The sequence below is a fragment of the Haliotis asinina genome, chromosome 3 (assembly GCF_037392515.1).
Source record: "Haliotis asinina isolate JCU_RB_2024 chromosome 3, JCU_Hal_asi_v2, whole genome shotgun sequence".
Taxonomy (NCBI): domain Eukaryota; kingdom Metazoa; phylum Mollusca; class Gastropoda; order Lepetellida; family Haliotidae; genus Haliotis; species Haliotis asinina.
The window spans coordinates 21395649-21415529 of NC_090282.1; the positions used below are offsets into that span (position 1 = coordinate 21395649).

Below are 19881 nucleotides of genomic sequence, written 5' to 3' on the forward strand. Positions count from 1 at the left end.
ATCGCCAGCACACAAAGTCGGCCATCTCACCCACTCAGCCACCGCGGCTTCCACAAACATGAAGCTGGTATTTTAGATGATGATGCATGATGATATCTTTAGTAGAGGTGGGGGTAGTAGTAACGTTGGTAGCATTAGTAACATACGTACAGTTAACGGCTCCTACAGCAACACCTTTTTCTAGGTACAGGTACACATGACCACGGCCCTGTGCTCCTGACAGTGACCGACAACGGCGAAATCGTCAGGGACCATGTCAAGATGAAACCGGTATATTTTCTCCACTGAAATGATGTGACACCTTGAGGTTTTTTGTCATTATTATTATTATTATTATTATTATATTAATACATTGTCATACATTGATCACGTCATGTTTTCTCATCACAATACTTCGAAACAGATCTATAGCCGTACTCACTAACGTCAACTGGTTTATTGCGGGTAAAGCGCTGTTACACGTGATAGATACGTATACAATGTGTCGAGCACAAAGCGTGGACCAGCAGCTATATTGCCAGTTTCCAAATAATCTGGATGAAATAACCAAGTGATGAGCATCGATCAACGCAAACTGAATACGATAAAATGCATCAACCAGCCAACCCTTTCCGACGTCTCTTACGATAAGCATGGGTTGCTGAGGGTGAATCTTGTCCTTTGCCCGTCGACTGTTTTTAAATTCTTCTTCGGGTCTTTCGAAAATTCATTGCACATGCATGTATCCACACTGACTGTTCTTTCTCTCTCAGATGTCAGGAAGAGATCAGCTGGCAAAGTTTCAGTCTCGTCGACATAAATCAGAATCGATAGACTTAAAACACAGTAAAGCTCCTGGCCACACGAGGCCCCTCACCTTCGCAGACGACAGACATCATGAGGGTAAGCCATTGTACTACCGACAGCTTAATGATCCCCGTGAGGACCAACTGCCATATCCAACAGATGGTCAGCTGTGTCCACGTCCCTAGGGTCAATTTAATCATGGTCTATATGTTGAGGATACATACCTCTGGGACTCATAATAATCGTAGCCGCAAATCGTCGTTGTCGAAATATGTCGGCTAAATGGTTATGGGAGTCAAGGGGAGATAAAATACTGTAGAACTCAAGGAGATATTGAAAAACGTACAATATTCGTGCACACTAAATTCTATGAAAACCGATGTTTTCCTGCATCTAAGCATGCACTGAAACCAGATTAAACAGTTACATAGTTATTAAATCTGTAGTACTTCAGATAAGTGAATGTGGGAATAAATATTCATTTACCAGAGAAATGTATTTCGTATTCCTGCAAATAGTATAAAACTAAAAGGCGCCTTTATTTCAAATATTAGTGGCGAAGACACGGTTTCGTTTCCCAAGTTGTGTAAACCCCATGTTAGAACCTGACAGTTACTCACAGTTGTAACATGGCGTCAATATGGATAAAAGCGGTGTTTACTGCCACTCTGGATCCCGTAACTATATGGATATTAAGTATGTCTGGTTATCGTCATTTTCCCTTTTTTGGTAGATTTCATGGACAAACTGTTTCCTGAACACAGGTCAAAGAGACAGGCGGTTGGGAACTTTCTGATCGAGACAGTCATCATTCTTGACTACCCCCTATTTCTCTTGTAAGGATGTGTTTCATCTTCTCAATTCCCGTATATAAATGTTTCCATGTCAGTCGTTGGGGAATAGAATATAGTGGTCGGTTCTATAATGCCGTTTACCTAACCTCAATTGTTCTACACATGAACACAGTAAGTGTTAAAGTACGTTACATTACAAGATTGTGTGTTGTTATTGTTTACTCTGCCAAGTGTCAAAAGAATTAAACCCGTGAAGTTCCGGGTAGAACTGATCTTTAGTAACCCATGCTTGTCGTTAGAGGCGAAACAATGGGGTCGGGTGGTCTGACTTGTTAACTTTCTTGACACATGTCTTCGGATCCCAACTGCGTACATCATGATGTTGATCGCTGGATTGTCTGGTCCTGACGAGATTACTTACAGACTGTCCACATATATAGCTGTAAATACGTTTTCACCCCAACAGCTGGAGTAGGAGGAACAGGAACAACAACGTCGCCACGAAGCAAGAGATGGTGGATTACTACGCCAACATCATGGAAGCTGTAAGTAGGACGGACGTCACCAGCATGACCTTGACCTTTTCGAGAGAGGGTTGCCAAGAAGTTAAATTCTCCTAACCCAAATGTAGAGATATCATGAAAATCAGGTAATATGATACACCCAGCCTTATCACCCTTACTGCATTTCTTGACCATGTTGAACACCAGTGCTGGTCACCACACATTAGACAATGTGATCAATTCTCAAGCAGTTTGTTTATGAACATGTGGACACTGTTTCAACAGTGGGCTGAACCCAGTTAGTTTTTAGTAACCTGATACCTCCTGTAGCTAGTTCCACATTTTGGCGGGTGGGAGGTGTCATACTAATTACTGAATAACGCGTTTACTGCTGCTGAGAGATCCTAAAAGATAGGGACTTTTCTACCATTCTAGCGCTCCCATACTTAAACATAGATTTACAACAGCCGTAGCGCTACCATCGCTTTGGGGAACAAGGCCTTGGGACCCGATCCACAAAACGTTCGTAGCATAACAACATCCATTATGATAATCTATAGAGTTACGTCAGGTAGTAACGTTACGGAACCTTTGTGGGTGGGGCTCCTGATGTGTAAACGCATCACTCGTACTTAAGGATTTGTCCAGTGGGGTACGTGCACTACACCCATGATAAGACACACTGCGTCTATGTTTATTTTTCAAAGAAGCAAAGAACACAAGGACCTATTTGTCAACGGTCATAAACAGAACAGCAAATGACTTGTGACATTGTAACGATATGCATGTGATTTTGGTATTCCTTGACGTCGTTTACGTTACAGGTGAACAGGCGTTACGACAGTGTGACGTCAGCCGGTTTCACCGTGGACATCGTTGTCAACGCCATCATCATAGCCGAGGTACGATATGCGGATTTCCACATGACCATTTATTTTTTATGTTGATTCGAAAGGCATGGCAAAAGTTATCTGCAGAACGAAAGCAATTAAATATTGTTTGAAACAACATGTTCTTAGGTAAATGGGGTATAATAATCTCTGTAAAATGTACTCTTAAGTCGCGCCATGTAGCTTCGAATCAGGATTATTATATCCATTTTAAAGTCGCAGGGGTATTATGTATGACGCCACCGTGCCGGAAAGTCATGTACCGTCCATGTAAAACGCATATCTTCTCAACTGACATCCAGAGATAACATTTCGTGGAAGTGTTTTCATTTTGGAATATGCTGTGTGTTTTCATTTTGGAGTATGCTGTGAACAAGACTCAACATTTTCGAACATGTCTTTCAACCACATTGACACTAGATAGAGATAGATACATTCATTGTCTGATAGTCCTGTGGTTACAGCGGTCTCAGGCCTATTGGTTGACATTATATGGGAATCCCACGTGTGGCGTCGGAAGATGTGTACGGCAGGAACTCACTGAGAGTGGTGTCACTGATTCATTTACTTTTCACTTGGTACATTTTAATTCCTGTCCTTGAAAGACAGGTATACCATCGTACATATTTTGATCGTCACTGGGCCAGAGGCATCCTCTTGACCCTATGATATTCCTTGATTTGTAAGCACCATACCAATCATACGGGCCTTATTGTTCTAACTGAACTGATAAACGTATTTCAATCATCATCATAACTGAAGTAACACTTTCTCCATAGGCTTATTCTCATAGCTAATCAACCACTCAAGTCACAAGTATTAGTTTATTAAGCGCCATTCAGCTTGCCGTAAGTATCATTTAATAAAGTGCCATTCAGCATGTTGTAAGTTTCATACGTGTCAATTTATTAAGTGCAATTCTGTATGTAGTACGTTTCTTACGTATTAGTTTCTAAAGTGCCATATAGTATGCCGTACGTGTTATACGTACCAGTTTATGAAGTGTCATTCAGTATGTCACACGTGTCAGTTTATAACGTGACATTCACTAAGTCCTATGTATTGTACGTACCAGTTTATGAAGTCTCATTCAGTTTTTCCTACATATCAGTTTATAAAGCGACATTCGATAAGTCCTATGTATATATTATACGTACCAGTTTATGAAGTCTCATTCAGTATGTCACACGTGTCAGTTTATAAAGTGACATTTGATAAGTCCAATGTATTATACGTACCAGTTTATGAAGTGTCATTCAGTATGTCTTACGTGTCAGTTTATAAAGTGACATTCGATATATCTAACTATCAGTTTATAAAGCAGCATTCACTAAGTCCTATCTATTATGCGTGCCAGTTTATAAAGTGTCATTCAGTATGTCTTACGTATCAGTTATTAAAGTGACATTCAGTATGTCTGGCGTATCAGTTTTAAAGTGACTTTCAGTATGTCGTACGTACCAGTTTATAAAGTGTTATTCAGTATGTCTTACGGATCAGTTATTAAAGTGACATTCAGTATGTCTGGCGTATCAGTTTTAAAGTGACTTTCAGTATGTCGTACGTACCAGTTTATAAAGTGTTATTCAGTATGTCTTACGGATCAGTTTTTAAAGTGACATGCGGTACGTTGTACACTGAAAAGGGAAAGAAACATTGGCTTCAGTTATATGAAAGAAACCATTACGAGGATCCAGGCTTAATCCCCAATTTATCTGTACCACTTCATTACCTCGCTGGGAGGGTTATTTTGTAATTCAAGAGTCCCTTAATCTCAAGTAAATATGCCCTGGTTTCTTCGTTGCGAAACGAAACGGCCATGGTGCATCTTTGTTTTTGCAGTGATAAGAGTTCCAGAAGTTCTTTATCTATTTCTCTTTCGGGGGCAAAGCGTACACAGTTTCAGACATAAACTGCGCCAATAGCTAATTGTAGATTAAACCCTTAACCTGTTGCAAGCAACGAGCTCGAGTAACTCTATAGAGTTGTAAGAACATTGTCTCTTACACGTGTTGCACGTACTTCACTGACAGAGCTACTCCCGCCAGATTGAATGCTTTCAGTGTGAGAACAGTATGAGTGAGTGAGTATTGTATCTCACCGTTTAAGCAATATTCCAGGGATATCATACCTCCTCTCTGTGTGACGTCTTTACTGACGGGCTCCACATTTCGTCGGCCAACTTTGGCACACCTAACTGTAATCGTTCTCTGATAATTCTGCAAACTTTACATTCACTCAAAAGGCGTTTAGCAAGCCATATGTTTCGTGTACGCCTGTTAGGTCGCATAGCTATATGTTTAGATAGTAATGAGGGCTTGACCACCTTTTAAGCAAAACTCACGTGTAAGCCAGGTTTTTTCAAACAGTGGTAGCTATGTCCCTTGTGAAGGCCATTCATTCATTAACTCTCCTTGGCAACAGAGCCCTCTACAGTCACCTTGGACACAGAACCTCAACGTCAGTAACCGAGTCGACGCGAACGCAGCACTCGACAATCTGGAGGCATTCTTGCTTACAACAGGCGGCGTTATAGCGGGGTATCCCTATGATCACGCCTTCATTATTACAGGGTAATCATATTAAGTCATTTCCGTTGAACGCTTTTCTGTCAAAGGTATGTTTATAAATGACTTGAATGAATATCGTTTCACGGCGTAATTACAAAATGTGTGAATTATTCAGATTTGCATCTAATTAGTAATGTGATGAGCGTATAGGTTTACCCCGTTTTCAGCCATATTCCAGCAATATCACGGCGGGGGACACCAGAATTGGGCTTCACATATTGTTTCCATGTGAGGAATCAAACCCGGTTTTCGAGGTGACGAGCAAACGCTTTAACCACTTAGCTGCCCCGCCGATCCGGTAAATGTAGAGTATGAGGACATAAATGTTAATATATATTTGGAGTAGAAATTGATTAGCAAAATCCTTACGTGCTTTCCAAACATATGATATCGCATTCAAAACACTCTCCTTTATATCATGCTGTTTTTGCATGCTACTATAATCTATTGGAATCATCTAGAATAACGACATGATATAGCCACCGATTTTATTATAATTGTATATAGTGAATGTGCCCTTAATCAATCTGTACCCACCCACTAACAGATTGTAGACATCACCGCTTGTCAGTTTGTGATTACTACCATATGCGATTTGGTGGCAGTTACTAAAGTGCCATTCTGTGTGTCGTACCATTCTGTACCATTCATCTCAGTTTATGAAGTGTCATTCTGTATGTCGTATTACCATTCGTATCAGTTTATAAAGTGTTATTCTGTATGCCACATATACCTTTCGTATCAGGATTTGGCGAAATGAAAGCAAGCATTACAGAGACCCAGTATTTAGCTGTATCAGTCATTTCTATTTCTGCAGATACGATTTGGCCATTGGCGACCGCACATCAACGGCAGGTGAGACCGTGTTCTGTATTCTGTAAAAAAAATATCATTTCGCTATGATGCTGTCTTCAACGGTATGTGTGCAGTGTGCGAAACATTGTCATATACAGTCCAACACTAGGGAAAATGATGAAAACAAAGGGACGAATCTTTTACTTCAATATTACCGTAAAATGCTCGCGAAACGCACTTCACTGATAGACAGCCTAAATATGTATGACGTAAGCAGGTGTTACAAATAAATAAAAACGTCAAACAACAGTTGCCTTATTCATCGTTAAAAGAAAAGTTATATGAAGAAATATTATAATGTTCATCCTGAAACTCATACCTTTATATCACTGATGAATAATGTCAGTAAAACACAATTAGAAAGTATGACCATATATACTGAACCGCAAAAGAAACGTCACCCTACCAAAATGTGGCCAGATATGTTTCATCCTAATTTGAAGTACTTTTTCACTTTTTATATGTTAGCTAGATCTGGTTTGTAGCCAAAGTTAAAAACAAATTGGTTTCAGATTCTGAATTTGATACAAAAAAGACATGTCGTCAAAACGCAGTTACTAAAGTAGCGATGGTTTTTGTACGTATTTCATGAAAATGACAATGCATGCGCCTCCCGAGGTGTCTTGGCAGAGCGAGAGTGTGGCGACAAAGCGGGAAGCGTTTTGCATCTGATTGTGTGCTGGAAAGAGACTCATGGGGTGGTCCAAGGATAATGGTGTGGGGTACTATTGCTCTCAGTCACAGACTAGGCCCTATGGTATTCCAGAATATTGGTCCTGGTAGAGGAAATAGTGTAGCATCTGCACGCCACATTGATCAAGCGCTGAGACCCTTCGTCGTGTCGTCATGGAAACCACGTCTTCCAGCAGGACAACGTGCGTGCAAGTACTGCCAGAACAACTCGAGACTTTCTTCGTCAACACGGCATACAAACTCTTAAGTGACCTGCCCTCAGTCCAGACTTGATAGTACACTTGTAGGACGAGATTCATGGTGTGCGACCAAAGCCGAAAACGGTAGCTGAACCCTCTCCGGCGTATCACCGAGTGTGGGAGCAAGTTCCTGTGGCCTTCAGCAACCGTCTCATCCACTCAATGTACAGACGGACGATGTCATCATCCCCTGCAACGCGTTTTGCGGGGGCGGGGGTTTTAAAATGCAGTCAGTGCGTCCGTGCACTCGTCTATTCCTGACCAGAACTTCAAAACCGTTCACTATTTCTTCACCACATTTGGCACATGAATACTTCTGGTCGTGTACTGGTGCTTTTCGATAGTTTTGGTTTTTGGAATAAAATATGTTTCAACGTTTCCATGGCAACAAGTTTGACTTCGATTGAGTACTCTTTTCCAGAGGAGAACTGTAAAGCCTTTCAATATTTCTTCCTCAAACTTGGCACATAGATTGGTCTGTGGTGTACTGGTGCCGTTCCGTAGGTTTGGAATTCTGAATGAAATATATTTCTGCGTTTCCATGGCAACAAGTATGACTTTGATGAATTTGGTGGTATTGTTCTTTTCAATACTCTCTTTCCACTCGCAGATACATCCATGAAGAGTATTTTGCCATTGCGGGGATATTGATGACTTTGTCTTCTTGTTTTGACCTGCAGTTGTCTGAACTTCGTATTTAAGTATTGACAGTCAAACGTGTCAATTTTGAAATCTTTCCGACAAACATTATGTAACTTACATGTGTTCGAATTTAACTGATTACCGGTTGTTTCAAAAAGGGTGTGACGTGGGGTTTTTTTTGTTTAATTTGTTCTTTGTTTGTTTGGGTATTTTTTTTTGCGGTTCAGTGTATATTTACAAAGCCTTTAATATCAGAAAGAATTACTACTTACTCACACATGAATAATTGTATTGTACTACGGGCCTGTGTCCATTCAGTATGAAATAAATAGTGATTGAACAAGCGCCAGAAGCACAAGGTACTACAGCTACATTAGATTTTACAGGCGCTTCCTCCGTGACTCAGCCGACCAACGAAAGCACATGATCGGTTCGAGATTAACTAATGGCCTACATTGTTAATCCAGTAAAATAGTGGATCAGTCCACGTTTATTTATAACGCCCAGGGTTACATGTACATGCACTGTGTTCGTCACCCAGGTATCGCCTCGTTCACTGTGTGTAACGTCAGGTCCGGATCCATCTCGGAAAACACCGGGAGTGAATCTACCGCAGTAATCATCGCCCACGAGATCGGACATGCGTAAGTGCAAACTGTCTTGGATGCTACGTCAAATTTTTCGACAGTTACATTACAGGGGTAGAGATCATTCTTGGGTATGTCCGTACGGTGCGACTGCTGGTGAACTACGTAAAGGGGCTCATGTTACACTTCCTCGGTAAAGTGCAAATTCTATTACTTTTGTAGGGTTAAGTCACATTCCTAACCACACTCTCAGAGTCAGGCACCTAATGGTGGGCACACCATATCAGCCATCTAACCCACTCAGTCACCACGGCTTCCAGAAAAAAATGGAAGTCGGATAACAGGCAACCTAGATCATAGACTTTGTGTACCACCCAAACGAGGTCTCGTACATAGATAACTGGCAAACTGCTGTCCATAAAACATGAGCCTCACAGGTGCTCCAACATACTTGCAGACTTTCCGCACTCCATGACGGTGACAGCAACATCTGTAACGGCAGCGAAAGCTTCATCATGGCCCCCTCCCTCGGCGTACCTCCGCGGAGCCAGGCGTCCCACCCGTGGCTCTTCTCCAACTGTTCCAGTGACTACTTCACAACCTTCCTGGCCAGGTAAACCTCATTGCAGTAGAGAGTAGACTATCGCGGAACATGCATGTATCGTGCCTATCTAACTATCTGAATTTTCATTGCACATTAGAGATGTTATTTGAACGGTGAAAAGCAGCATAAAGGGTTAAAAACTGTTATGTCAGTGATTTTCACATTATAGTAAACACACGAAATATATAAATGCAACGCAAGCGGTTGAAGAAACGTCGTGGCGGTGCTTGTGACTTCATGGTAAATGCATGATATCATTCATCATATTGCCTCGCTTTTCATCACAAGTCCATCTGCATCCTGCATGCGCACCGTGACCGGGAGTCCGCTCAACTTATCTCCCTTTCTCGTCGAACCGTTTGGCCAGAAGTACCCAGCAGACGTACAGTGTGAGATATTCCTCGGACCCGGATCGAAGTTCTGCAGGGTATGTATCTTTGTTTTAATAATACTAAGGTATATTGTAATAAACTTCGGTAAACGCACAGTGCTGATCTATCAGTGCGAAAAAAAACCCTGCTTTTATCAACGCAGGTAGGAAACACCCACATTGGCTTGCTTTGTTTGCTTCTTAAACCCGTCCGCAGCACGAAACAGGGGACAAAGAATTCAGCGGCGCCTGTGGTTCGTACGTACGTACGTCTGTACGTACGTCCAGATTCTTGACGCAATATCTAATGAACTGTTGTACCCAAAGTCTTCAAATTTGGCTACAGCCTACATTTGGAGATTACGCAGACAACAGTTGATTTGGGTGGCCGTGACCTTATCTTCAAGGTCACAACGACACCAGTTTTCAGAGTCTTGTTAACGCGATATCCCCTGCACTCTTGCACCCAATACCTTTACAGATGGAGATAGCCTATGTTGGGGGTATACGCAGACACCAGGCGATCGTGGTTGCCTTGAGTTTCTTTTTAAGGTCACCACAACACTTCTACCACTTTTCAAACTAACGTAAACTAACGATTTCTCATAAAGCATTGCACCCATAGTCTTCAGTTATGTCGACAACCTACACTTGGTGATTATGCAGACACCACTAACTTCAAACTTCTTGTACGTGACCAAAAAAAGTAGTATAAATGTTAGAAATAATTCATCCTTTCTTAGCGGCTGGGGACACTGGCACATTTTAGTGGCAAATACTTATTGCTTAACGCCACACTTAACTATATTCCATCTGTACGGCGACGGACTGTAGATTATCGGGTCTGGACCAGACAATCCACTCATCAAAGTCATGGACATCGATCTACGTAATTTAGATACAATGTGTCAACCAAAATCAGTGAGTCTGACCACCCGATCCCGTAAGACGCCTCTCAAGAAAATCATGGGTTGCTGAAGACCAATTCTAACCCGGACCTTTACGTGTGTTTGCCTTGCCAACAATTCGCAATTATATGAGGTTCACCTGTAGCCTTGTTTCTGTTAATGGTTGTCTCTGTTGAAGGACCTGTATACAACGGAGGAAAGGACATTTGACGACATGTGCAGGTCCATGTTCTGTGACGACCCAAGCTCTAGTTTCTGTTTCTCCATACTAGCTCACGATGGCACCACGTGTGGGGATAGAAAGGTTAGATATCTAGTCATTTTCTGCACAGAACTGATTTGATCATTTTGCACGGATTTCTTTTTTTCAGGAACATATTTTTGCACATGCAATTTGTTTTGTCACGATTGTAGGTCAACAAGAGCGAAATAGCTATATAGTCCTTCACTTGAAAATAGTACTGACACTAGAAATGGGCTTCACCCACTGTAATCATGTGGGGAGTCGAACCCGGTTGTTCGGCGTGACGAACCATCGCTTTAGGTAACCACTAGGTTACCGCCCCTTGACGGTGCACAACAGATATTAGATATTCATAAAAATAATGATAACCATACAACTAAAAGTAACTACACCCACCACCCAAACTACGGATTATCAGTCATGTATACATATTCTGAATTGCTTTTTCCAGTGGTGTCAGTTAGGACAATGTGTCTTCTCGGGCGACGCTCCTCGCACTCCAGGTAAGTTCGAACTGCTAAGATATTGACTTATATTTCATAACAAGCGGCATATTACAAAGGGTTTAATCACACTAACAAAACCAATGAAATGCATGTAGCCTCACAGACATGCTTGGCATGAGGACAATCATTTCCTCTTTACAGTTGAATGTAATGAGTATTATAGTACAATTTCTAATCGTTTATAGTTTGTGATGTACAAACCAACCTGCCTCTTCGACAAGTAGATTTTACCTCTTAACTTCTGTATTTCATAAAAAAAAGAGAATAAATTCGAAAGGATTCAAAATATGTCAAATGCAAACGAACCACAGACTATTTACACTTTAGTATTTATTGGAAGTTGGAATAAGGGCGTGATCTAGACCTATACCTACTGTACTATACTCAGAAAGGACCGATACATCCAAACTGCCACAAGATGTGTTTTCATTCTTCTGGAATCCAGCTTTCACTGCCACAAGATGTGTTTTCATTCTTCTGTCATCCAGCTTTCACTGCATTTCACCATTTGAAGTCTAACAGTATCTGTTTCGACAGATATTAACGCCGACCATCTATGACAGTCATTTTATAATCCTATTGCCAAACTGAAAGAAAAAATAAAGATTGTTTTCTTTACTCAACATACACATAGGCTGATCACACAATGCGAAACAGCAATGAAAATGAAAGTAAATTTTGCAGTCAATATTAATGTCGATGACTAGTCTTGTACCCCAGTGAATTTTTCTGGTCACTTAGAAAGGAAGCATGTTGTTCCGTTTCTGAAATGTTCAACCAAATTGAATGTTCAACTGCTTCACGTGTAACATACACATGCAACATTACTCTCCCTTGAGTAATCAGTAATCCTCCTGTCTATGTATTCACAGAGAACTGTCCAGCTGGGGATGACCCTGACATCCTGTGCACTCCCAGTTCATGTTCCACTCCAATCTTAAGAGACTTCCTGTGTTGTGCAACATGTAAACGTATTGTCACCGAACCGACAGTCCCGACGCGCCAATTGACGTCAGAGTCCGTCTTTACTGTGACCAATGCCGTGGCTGCATTTGACACAGGCGGGCCTACAACAGCATCCATGATGGCACCGCCGTCGAGGAGGTCACGTCGACCACGTAGCAGAACAACAGCTTCCATGTTTGAAAGACCAAGGATAAGGAAGACAACAGCTTCCATGTTTGAAAGACCAAGGATGAGAAAGACAACTGCCTCCATGTTTAACTTTCGGAGGCCAGGAGGAACCACGGCCTCCATTTTTTCTGGTAGATAGGGTATGCTGAGTTAAGCATGTTTCTCTTTAAATTGGACAACCTCTAACAAAACATTCTAAAACTCATCTTCAAAGGCGAAAACATCCCCGAACCCCACCCCACCTCCGCCCATTTGTCCTGAAGGTTTCTTTAATGACCATTAATATTCGGTGAAACTGAATTGTGCACCCTCCTTTTTCAAGCCTGTGCACCCACCTCCCCCTTCTCAAAAACTGTCCCTGATCTTGCACCTTTGAACGATAGTGTGGAAATTAAGTGTGTCATGGCCGTCATGGCGATCTTCTTGTTTGGTCCAAAACGAAGCCTACATATTCTGTCGTCATGTCAACGAAGTGTAATCCGAACATTGTTTGTCATATTTTCAAGAATGCAAATCAACAAAAGGTTAAAGAAAATATTGGGTTCGATTCCCCTCAGTGGGTACGCTGTGTGACGCCCATTCCTGGTGTCCCCCGACGTGATATTGTTGGAATATTTCTCAAACCATGCTCACTCACATACTAATAACAACGTTCTAACTAGTTTCAAGGAAAGATGACCTTTGAGAATCAAAGGTTTACAGAGCGCCCACTTACAAAATGTAAAACTGGAATATTCCCCGCCTTAATGTTCAACACTGATATGCATCTTTATTGTTGTATTTGGGTTCCAGTGACAGGAAATGAACGGAATAATGCATGAGTGGATGGTAATTGGTTTCCAAGGACAGTTTCACCACCCCAGTTGCATATACGTGTTAACCCCTAATAAACAGAGTTGGTGCGAGGCAATTTAGTGATGATAAAAGATTTGAAAGTTAAGTGTTTTTCTTCAAAATTCTCCCATATGATTTGTTTAATGTCACGGGACCATACACTGTCAAATCACCAGTCTCACAACAAAATGTAACAAAACTGTGGAGCTTTGCTAGTGAGTTCACACAAAATAAACTGTTACATCTTGATAAAATATAGCTCACGGGCTCTTATTTACATACATGTGTTCCTAACAGTCATAAGTGTGTTGACAGTCGTGACACCGACTTTATAGCCTTGTTAAATTAGCCGAATAAGGCCTAAATGAATTTTGTGTTCATAAATGAAGCATAACAAGTGTGTTATTGCATGGGACGCGACGAAAGTCGGTTCTAGTGCAAGGTAAAATAATAATAATTTCGCAAGTCGTTTGACCGAAAACTGCAAGTTATGTTTTGGAGACAGGTCCGGATGCATGCTATTTGAGGGAACGGACAAAGAGCAAAACTTGAACGTTATACTACACGTTATCATATCTTATCTTGAACATGTTGAACACCAGTGCTTGTCACCACCCATTAGACAATGTGATTAATACTCAAGCAGTTTGTCTATGAACATGTGGAGCGGGAGGTGCCATACAAATTACTGAATAACGCGTTTACTGCTGTTGAGAGATCCTAAAGGACAGGGACGTTTCTAGCATTTGGCCTGGGACTATAAACCTGAGTACCTAAATGCAAATTCCTACGCTGACGGGTGAATATATTAATAAAAAACGATCTTCAGCTTTTGAACTGAATTCGAACACACACCTCCGCGTCACCTTTGATCACCAGTTTCAGAAAACATGTCTTACCACCAGACCATTTTGAAGATTCCGTTTTCGAAAGAGACAGATTAATGCCTGAATGGGTCAATATACGAACACATACTCACTTAGTCAAGATACAAGATTTATTTAATCCTGACTGGGCGACGTGACGTGTGCAATCTGCGATATCAACAGCGTTACACAACAAACACTCTTACTTGCTCAGTGAACGTAGGTTCAGCATTGAAAGTACACATAGTTCCACATCCGTAAACGTTAAGCATTCGGTGGTCCTGCTGGGTAAAACTGTTTACAATTTGTACACCCGATTATGGTGCCACGTCATGATAACGCCGAGATGTTGCTGTACGTAATCATTCAGACAAGGGTGTATTTTAGATTTTTGCAAAAATAGAAATGAATTTGGGACTTGCTTCTTGTACATAATATTTTAGAGAGGGTCTTTCATACTGCTTGCTGATATTTTCTGTGGAAAACGGTACTTCTGACACTTGTGTACTGCAATGTATAGTGATATCAGTATCTTCATATATTTAGAACCAGTGTCATACAGGGCGTTTCTTAAGAGTGTACTTCTGACACTTGTGTACTGCAATGTATAGTGATATCAGTATCTTCATATATTTAGAACCAGTGTCATACAGGGCGTTTCTTAAGAGTGTACTTCTGACACTTGTGTACTGCAATGTATAGTGATATCAGTATCTTCATATATTTAGAACCAGTGTCATACAGGGCGTTTCTTAAGAGTATACTTCTGACACTTGTGTACTGCAATGTATAGTGATATCAGTATCTTCATATATTTAGAACCAGTGTCATACAGGGCGTTTCTTAAGAGTATACTTCTGACACTTGTGTACTGCAATGTATAGTGATATCAGTATCTTCATATATTTAGAACCAGTGTCATACAGGGCGTTTCTTAAGAGTGTACTTCTGACACTTGTGTACTGCAATGTATAGTGATATCAGTATCTTCATATATTTAGAACTAGTGTCATACAGGGCGTTTCTTAAGAGTGTACTTCTGACACTTGTGTACTGCAATGTATAGTGATATCAGTATCTTCATATATTTAGAACCAGTGTCATACAGGGCGTTTCTTAAGAGTGTACTTCTGACACTTGTGTACTGCAATGTATAGTGATATCAGTATCTTCATATATTTAGAACCAGTGTCATACAGGGCGTTTCTTAAGAGTGTACTTCTGACACTTGTGTACTGCAATGTATAGTGATATCAGTATCTTCATATATTTAGAACCAGTGTCATACAGGGCGTTTCTTAAGAGTGGTTAACGTTATCAATACCCTGCCTATTTATTTCAATTTGCCGATAGTGTTACATAGTAACAAACAACTGATGTCGATCTAGGTCGCCTTGTAGGAATAATTACAAAGATATCAACTAGGAGTCACTAATGCCATACCTGTCGCGGTCCTAAGACGATCACCTGACCCAACAGAGGTGACAGGAACAAGCTGCAGACTGATATTTCAAACAGTCATACCCCAACTCTTCCCTAACGGCTCGAACTTCTGATGTTACGTGTTATGTCCTTGACTCAATAGTCACACATTTCGTGGAGGATTTGTTTCTCTGTGCTTCGTGTTTGCGACTCAACGTAACCACGATGTTAAGATACAGTAATTCGACAGCAGCAGAACAATTTCGAACGGCCATTGCCGACCGGGCCCGTGTGCATCCCTATCAGAAGACAGTATGGGTGGCCACACCGAGACACGAGATTGTCAAACCAACACGTCAAACAGACCCAATGCTTAGGACAAGAGGAAGATGTTGGCGCTGCCGGAAACTGTCCGATTTGGAGATAGCTGGGATTATCTTCACATTGATTGGTCTGATAATCCATATTGTCAGTATGGCGACCACGTCCTGGGCAACATACCTGAAACGAAACGGTGATGTTGTGTCTGTCGGTATCTTTCCTCAGTGCCAGGGGTTTCATGGTTGCATTCCGGGTAAGTAGGACGCTAAAGATGAACTGTTGATATCGATAATTTGTTTTGTTTGTTATCAATGATTCCTAAAATGGGAATTAGATGATCTCTTTTTGAAGAAGTTTCAGCTCAACAATGTCCTGCAGGATGCTTGATACACACCTTATAAATGATGGAACACGGGGCATGTATTGATGTAATAACCGGGAACTGGTACCTCCTGTCCGGGCTTGTATGTCAGTGATGTTACCCTTTGTCATCTGTACAAATGAACGAAAACACTGCATGATAGTTACTTTGAATACAGTGAAAGCTGTCAAAACCAGCATCTGTCCAATCCGGCAAGTTGTCACCACCGGCATAAAATCTCAGTGCCTTCGGTGGTTTGTACCTTTATCATCAGTTCTACAATCCGGCACATTTTCTAAACCGGCTTATTTCTTCAGTCCGAAGAGTGCCGGTTTAGGCAGCTTCCGCTGTAGTTGAAAAGTTGGTTTAAACATTTTTATCCATCACTAGAAAAGGATTGGAGACAAGTTCTTACATGTTATACCACCCCACTCTAAAGTCCTAAACATAAAAGTAATGATAGACTGTGATCTTTCATCTGTGAAGCTGTTTGTGTGTTCACAGTAGGGCCTGTCGGTGCCGCCACCATCGTCGCTCTGATCTACGGCGTGTCCGTCCCCGTGCTGTTCATCATTTACACAACATGCTGTTGGAGACGTTGGGGAGGGCGGTACCTGGAATTCGCTACCGCTGTGAACTGCGTTGTGGCAAGTAAGTCGGAAAGTCTTAAGGGTGCAAAAAGGGCATCTCTGAGCCCAAGTACACGACTTATGAAGTTGTAACCATATACCTCAACCCCAGTATAGCCCTTGGCCCTTCACACCCCATATAACCACCCTATACTATCCAGTATATCCCTTGAGTATAGGGAAAAGGTCTATGGTAAAAAGTCCTCAGTAGAATAGTCCCTTTTACGGATTTATGTATTTATTTGACAAAATTGACATCAATCAAAATTAAATGACAGAAATGACAGATTAAATTCTTGGTGTTTGGTATTTTATACAACATCTAAAAGGCATGATGTACTCGCGGATTAAATATTAAAACTGACCTTGATCTGTACTAAAAACACTGTAAGTGCCTCGTTATGTTTACTGATCACTGATTATACTGTGATTTTGTTTGATTGCAACTCGCCCACAACTAGTTTACATTAAAACCACTGGAGAATCTTAATTATTGTAAAGAGGAATATCAGTTACGAAGAAGAATTACGTCCACTGGCTTCTGTTCATATTGCGAGGTATAAATATATATCCATAATGGAAGTAATTCAGACCAACAAGGTTGACTTGAAAATGGTCTTAAATGGTCATATGTACACTATACACCTTCTGGAAGACCATCGAATGGTTCAGGAAGGAGCAGACGACTGTGGCAGTAAGCATAGGACTTGAAAAAGGAAAGTGGACTTTTTTCCAGAGGACTTTTTTTACCTAGGCAAATTTGGAACATTTTACCCGTACTTTGTTACCGAACACCTGTTCCTCACTCCGGTGGTGATTCTTCAATAGTCAGACACCCAGTTAGACGGATGAGTAGGGGGGAACCAAGCCCTCACATACATTAATAATGGAACAGTCTTGATTTGATTAGACTTAAATGGCTTATCTCTTGTACAATAAAATCAAACGGCCATAGGTCAGCCTTGACTGTTAGGTTTAATCCTTTTTAACTGATCTACTCACATAATGTTAAGAATCTTGTGCATACTTGCTTAATTATTATTAGTAGCAGGAAACCAGTGAAAATATAAAGAAAAACTCAGGTCGGATGTATTTACTTGACATGCATTTCCCAAAGTATCTGTTACTGCACAGAAATGTCAGGTTTGCCTAAAGTAGAGTAAATGACGACAGTAAGGCACGATTCAGGTGTTCTTTGATCGCCATCTCTACTACAGGAACAAGGTGAGGACGACCTGTGTGCACTGGAGATTTCGTTTCGATAAGGCAGTGTATGCCCCTCGTTTGCCGTGTCTCTGCTTTCTCGTGCAATCATCCAGGATGTCTGGATTGACGCGATGAACACTTGTCCTGATGTTCCTGCCGGCTGTCCTTGTGGAACCATCATGAAACCTTCGGCCCGAGGACCAAATGCCCAGAGGGTTTTAACAGCCGTCTGAAACCAGTGTCTCGAGTCGTCATCCGACTGTCTTCAGACTGACCGAGACTCAAGAACATTGAGAAGTTGAAAATTGTTTAGATCGACTTCAGTGTGCAGCTCCTCCGCCACGCAAGGTTTACAAGATGAACCAGCGACCTGTCGGAGAGCAGTTGGTGCGAGGAGCAAGACTCAAATTTGGATGCTGTTGTAAAGTTCGTGAAGCTTGGCAGAATTGGACTTTACAACTTCAAATTGCGCCAGTGGTGCTCGTGAATAGTCACAGTTTTGCTTACATGCATGTGATATTCTGATAAAGTGCCAAATATTATGGAAATTGCAAACTGTATGTGGGTACATATTACATGAAATATAATAAAATTGGCCTAATCTAATCTTCTCTTTATGTCTGACTACTGGGATAGTCCATTTCCCCAACATTTGGGTTACAACTTTGTTTTCTCAACCATGCAATTAGTGTCTAACTAACTGGTTGTCTGACTAAAGGGAGGACACCACTTCCAGTGCGCCATTTGTCCCAGTTTTCATCCTATCGCTATCAACCTAATAAATCTAATCAGACCTTACCCCCTAGACCCAACTTCTTAATACCAAAATATACGCCTTATCCCATAAGATCAGTATCGGTGCAGTAAAAAGTCACCAAAGAAATGTTGCAAAACATAACGTCATCAAATGTATAAAATCGAATAACAATTTGCTGTTTGTTTTTTGTCCGGTAGTGTGTAAGACATGGTTATACTGTTGCAGCACTTGGAGTTCTCTCTGCTCTTCTGCTGGCGGGACTGAGGTTCTGGAACTTTCCAATGTCCGGGTTCACCTTGGATTATAGCTACTACCTGGATGTCGGCGCAGGCTTTGCTTTCCTAATTTCTGGAATCTTGTTTCTTACACACGTGTATTTACAGTGGTATTGAACTGGAAGTCAGGAATTCTTCTGTGATGGAATTGTATACCACTGTTGGAACTTCCGACTGAACAACGGTCAAATGGCCGTCCCTAAGATTTGTTAAGACAGATGGATACTAATTGCTGTTTCTACGTGATAGTATGCTTTCATTTCCATCTATCTTTCTTCCTTGTTTTCATCTATATTGTCAGCAACCAGCAACATGAAGTGGAAGGTGTTTAGAAAGCCATCGAGCGATACCCGAAGACTTTAGAATGAAAAGTGAACGAAATTCAATACGATTTCAAGGATAGAAATGTGATATAGTATGTATGGGTACATGGCAAAACATGTTGGTCGTAATAACCTGTTCGGGTGTTCAGCCTCGATGACGTGACACATATGACGGACCTATCTCGATGTGTCGTCTATCTATCTACTTGTAACATGTATTTGATCACAGCATGAAATTTGTCTTGTTTTAGTTACATGTAATAAAAAAAACCACACTGTTGCATCACACACTTGCAACATAATTATATAGTTGCTCCTGTTTGGCGGTTAAACAGGTACCCTACGCTCCATGTCTGTGGAGTCTGTTTGGGGGAATAGGAGGTTGATATACTTGATTTGGCTGACCTCGCTGATTGTGTGCCATTTTGGGGTCGCGTGGATAGTTGGTTCATTTTTATATATGTGATATATGGTGGCGATGTGTAAATAATTCTGTCATGACCAAGCAAACGAGTGATAAAAAGTATGGACATCAATCTAGGCAATTAATCATGACCTGTGT

At 41.2% G+C, this 19881-nt stretch overlaps 2 protein-coding genes across 2 annotated transcripts; both read left to right on the forward strand.

Annotated features, from left to right (window-relative positions):
* The first annotated feature begins 752 nt into the window (after positions 1–752).
* On the forward strand, positions 753–13413 carry LOC137276650 (metalloprotease mig-17-like). The gene is made up of 12 exons (XM_067808266.1): positions 753–882; positions 1520–1622; positions 2047–2125; positions 2908–2985; positions 5398–5546; positions 6361–6398; positions 8514–8616; positions 9017–9172; positions 9452–9590; positions 10620–10745; positions 11137–11188; positions 12064–13413. The coding sequence occupies exons 1-12, from the start codon at positions 753–755 to the stop codon at positions 12462–12464; spliced, it is 1554 nt and encodes a 517-aa protein (XP_067664367.1). The 3' UTR covers positions 12465–13413.
* Positions 13414–15672: 2259 nt separating this feature from the next.
* Positions 15673–19491, forward strand: LOC137276652 (uncharacterized). Its single transcript, XM_067808267.1, has 3 exons — positions 15673–16021; positions 16634–16780; positions 18947–19491. Exons 1-3 carry the CDS (start codon positions 15673–15675, stop codon positions 19111–19113), a joined length of 663 nt encoding a protein of 220 aa, XP_067664368.1. The 3' UTR covers positions 19114–19491.
* Positions 19492–19881: the final 390 nt, after the last annotated feature.

Bases quoted from the DNA above. Each gene is read 5' to 3' on its own strand.
- LOC137276652 (XM_067808267.1), top strand. From the start codon at position 15,673: ATGTTAAGATACAGTAATTCGACAGCAGCAGAACAATTTCGAACGGCC. The intron at 16,022-16,633 runs GTAAGTAGGACG...GTGTGTTCACAG, and splicing joins GTTTCATGGTTGCATTCCGG to TAGGGCCTGTCGGTGCCGCC. The intron at 16,781-18,946 runs GTAAGTCGGAAA...ATACTGTTGCAG, and splicing joins TGTGAACTGCGTTGTGGCAA to CACTTGGAGTTCTCTCTGCT.
- LOC137276650 (XM_067808266.1), top strand. From the start codon at position 753: ATGTCAGGAAGAGATCAGCTGGCAAAGTTTCAGTCTCGTCGACATAAA. The intron at 883-1,519 runs GTAAGCCATTGT...CTTTTTTGGTAG, and splicing joins AGACGACAGACATCATGAGG to ATTTCATGGACAAACTGTTT. The intron at 9,591-10,619 runs GTATGTATCTTT...TCTCTGTTGAAG, and splicing joins CCGGATCGAAGTTCTGCAGG to GACCTGTATACAACGGAGGA.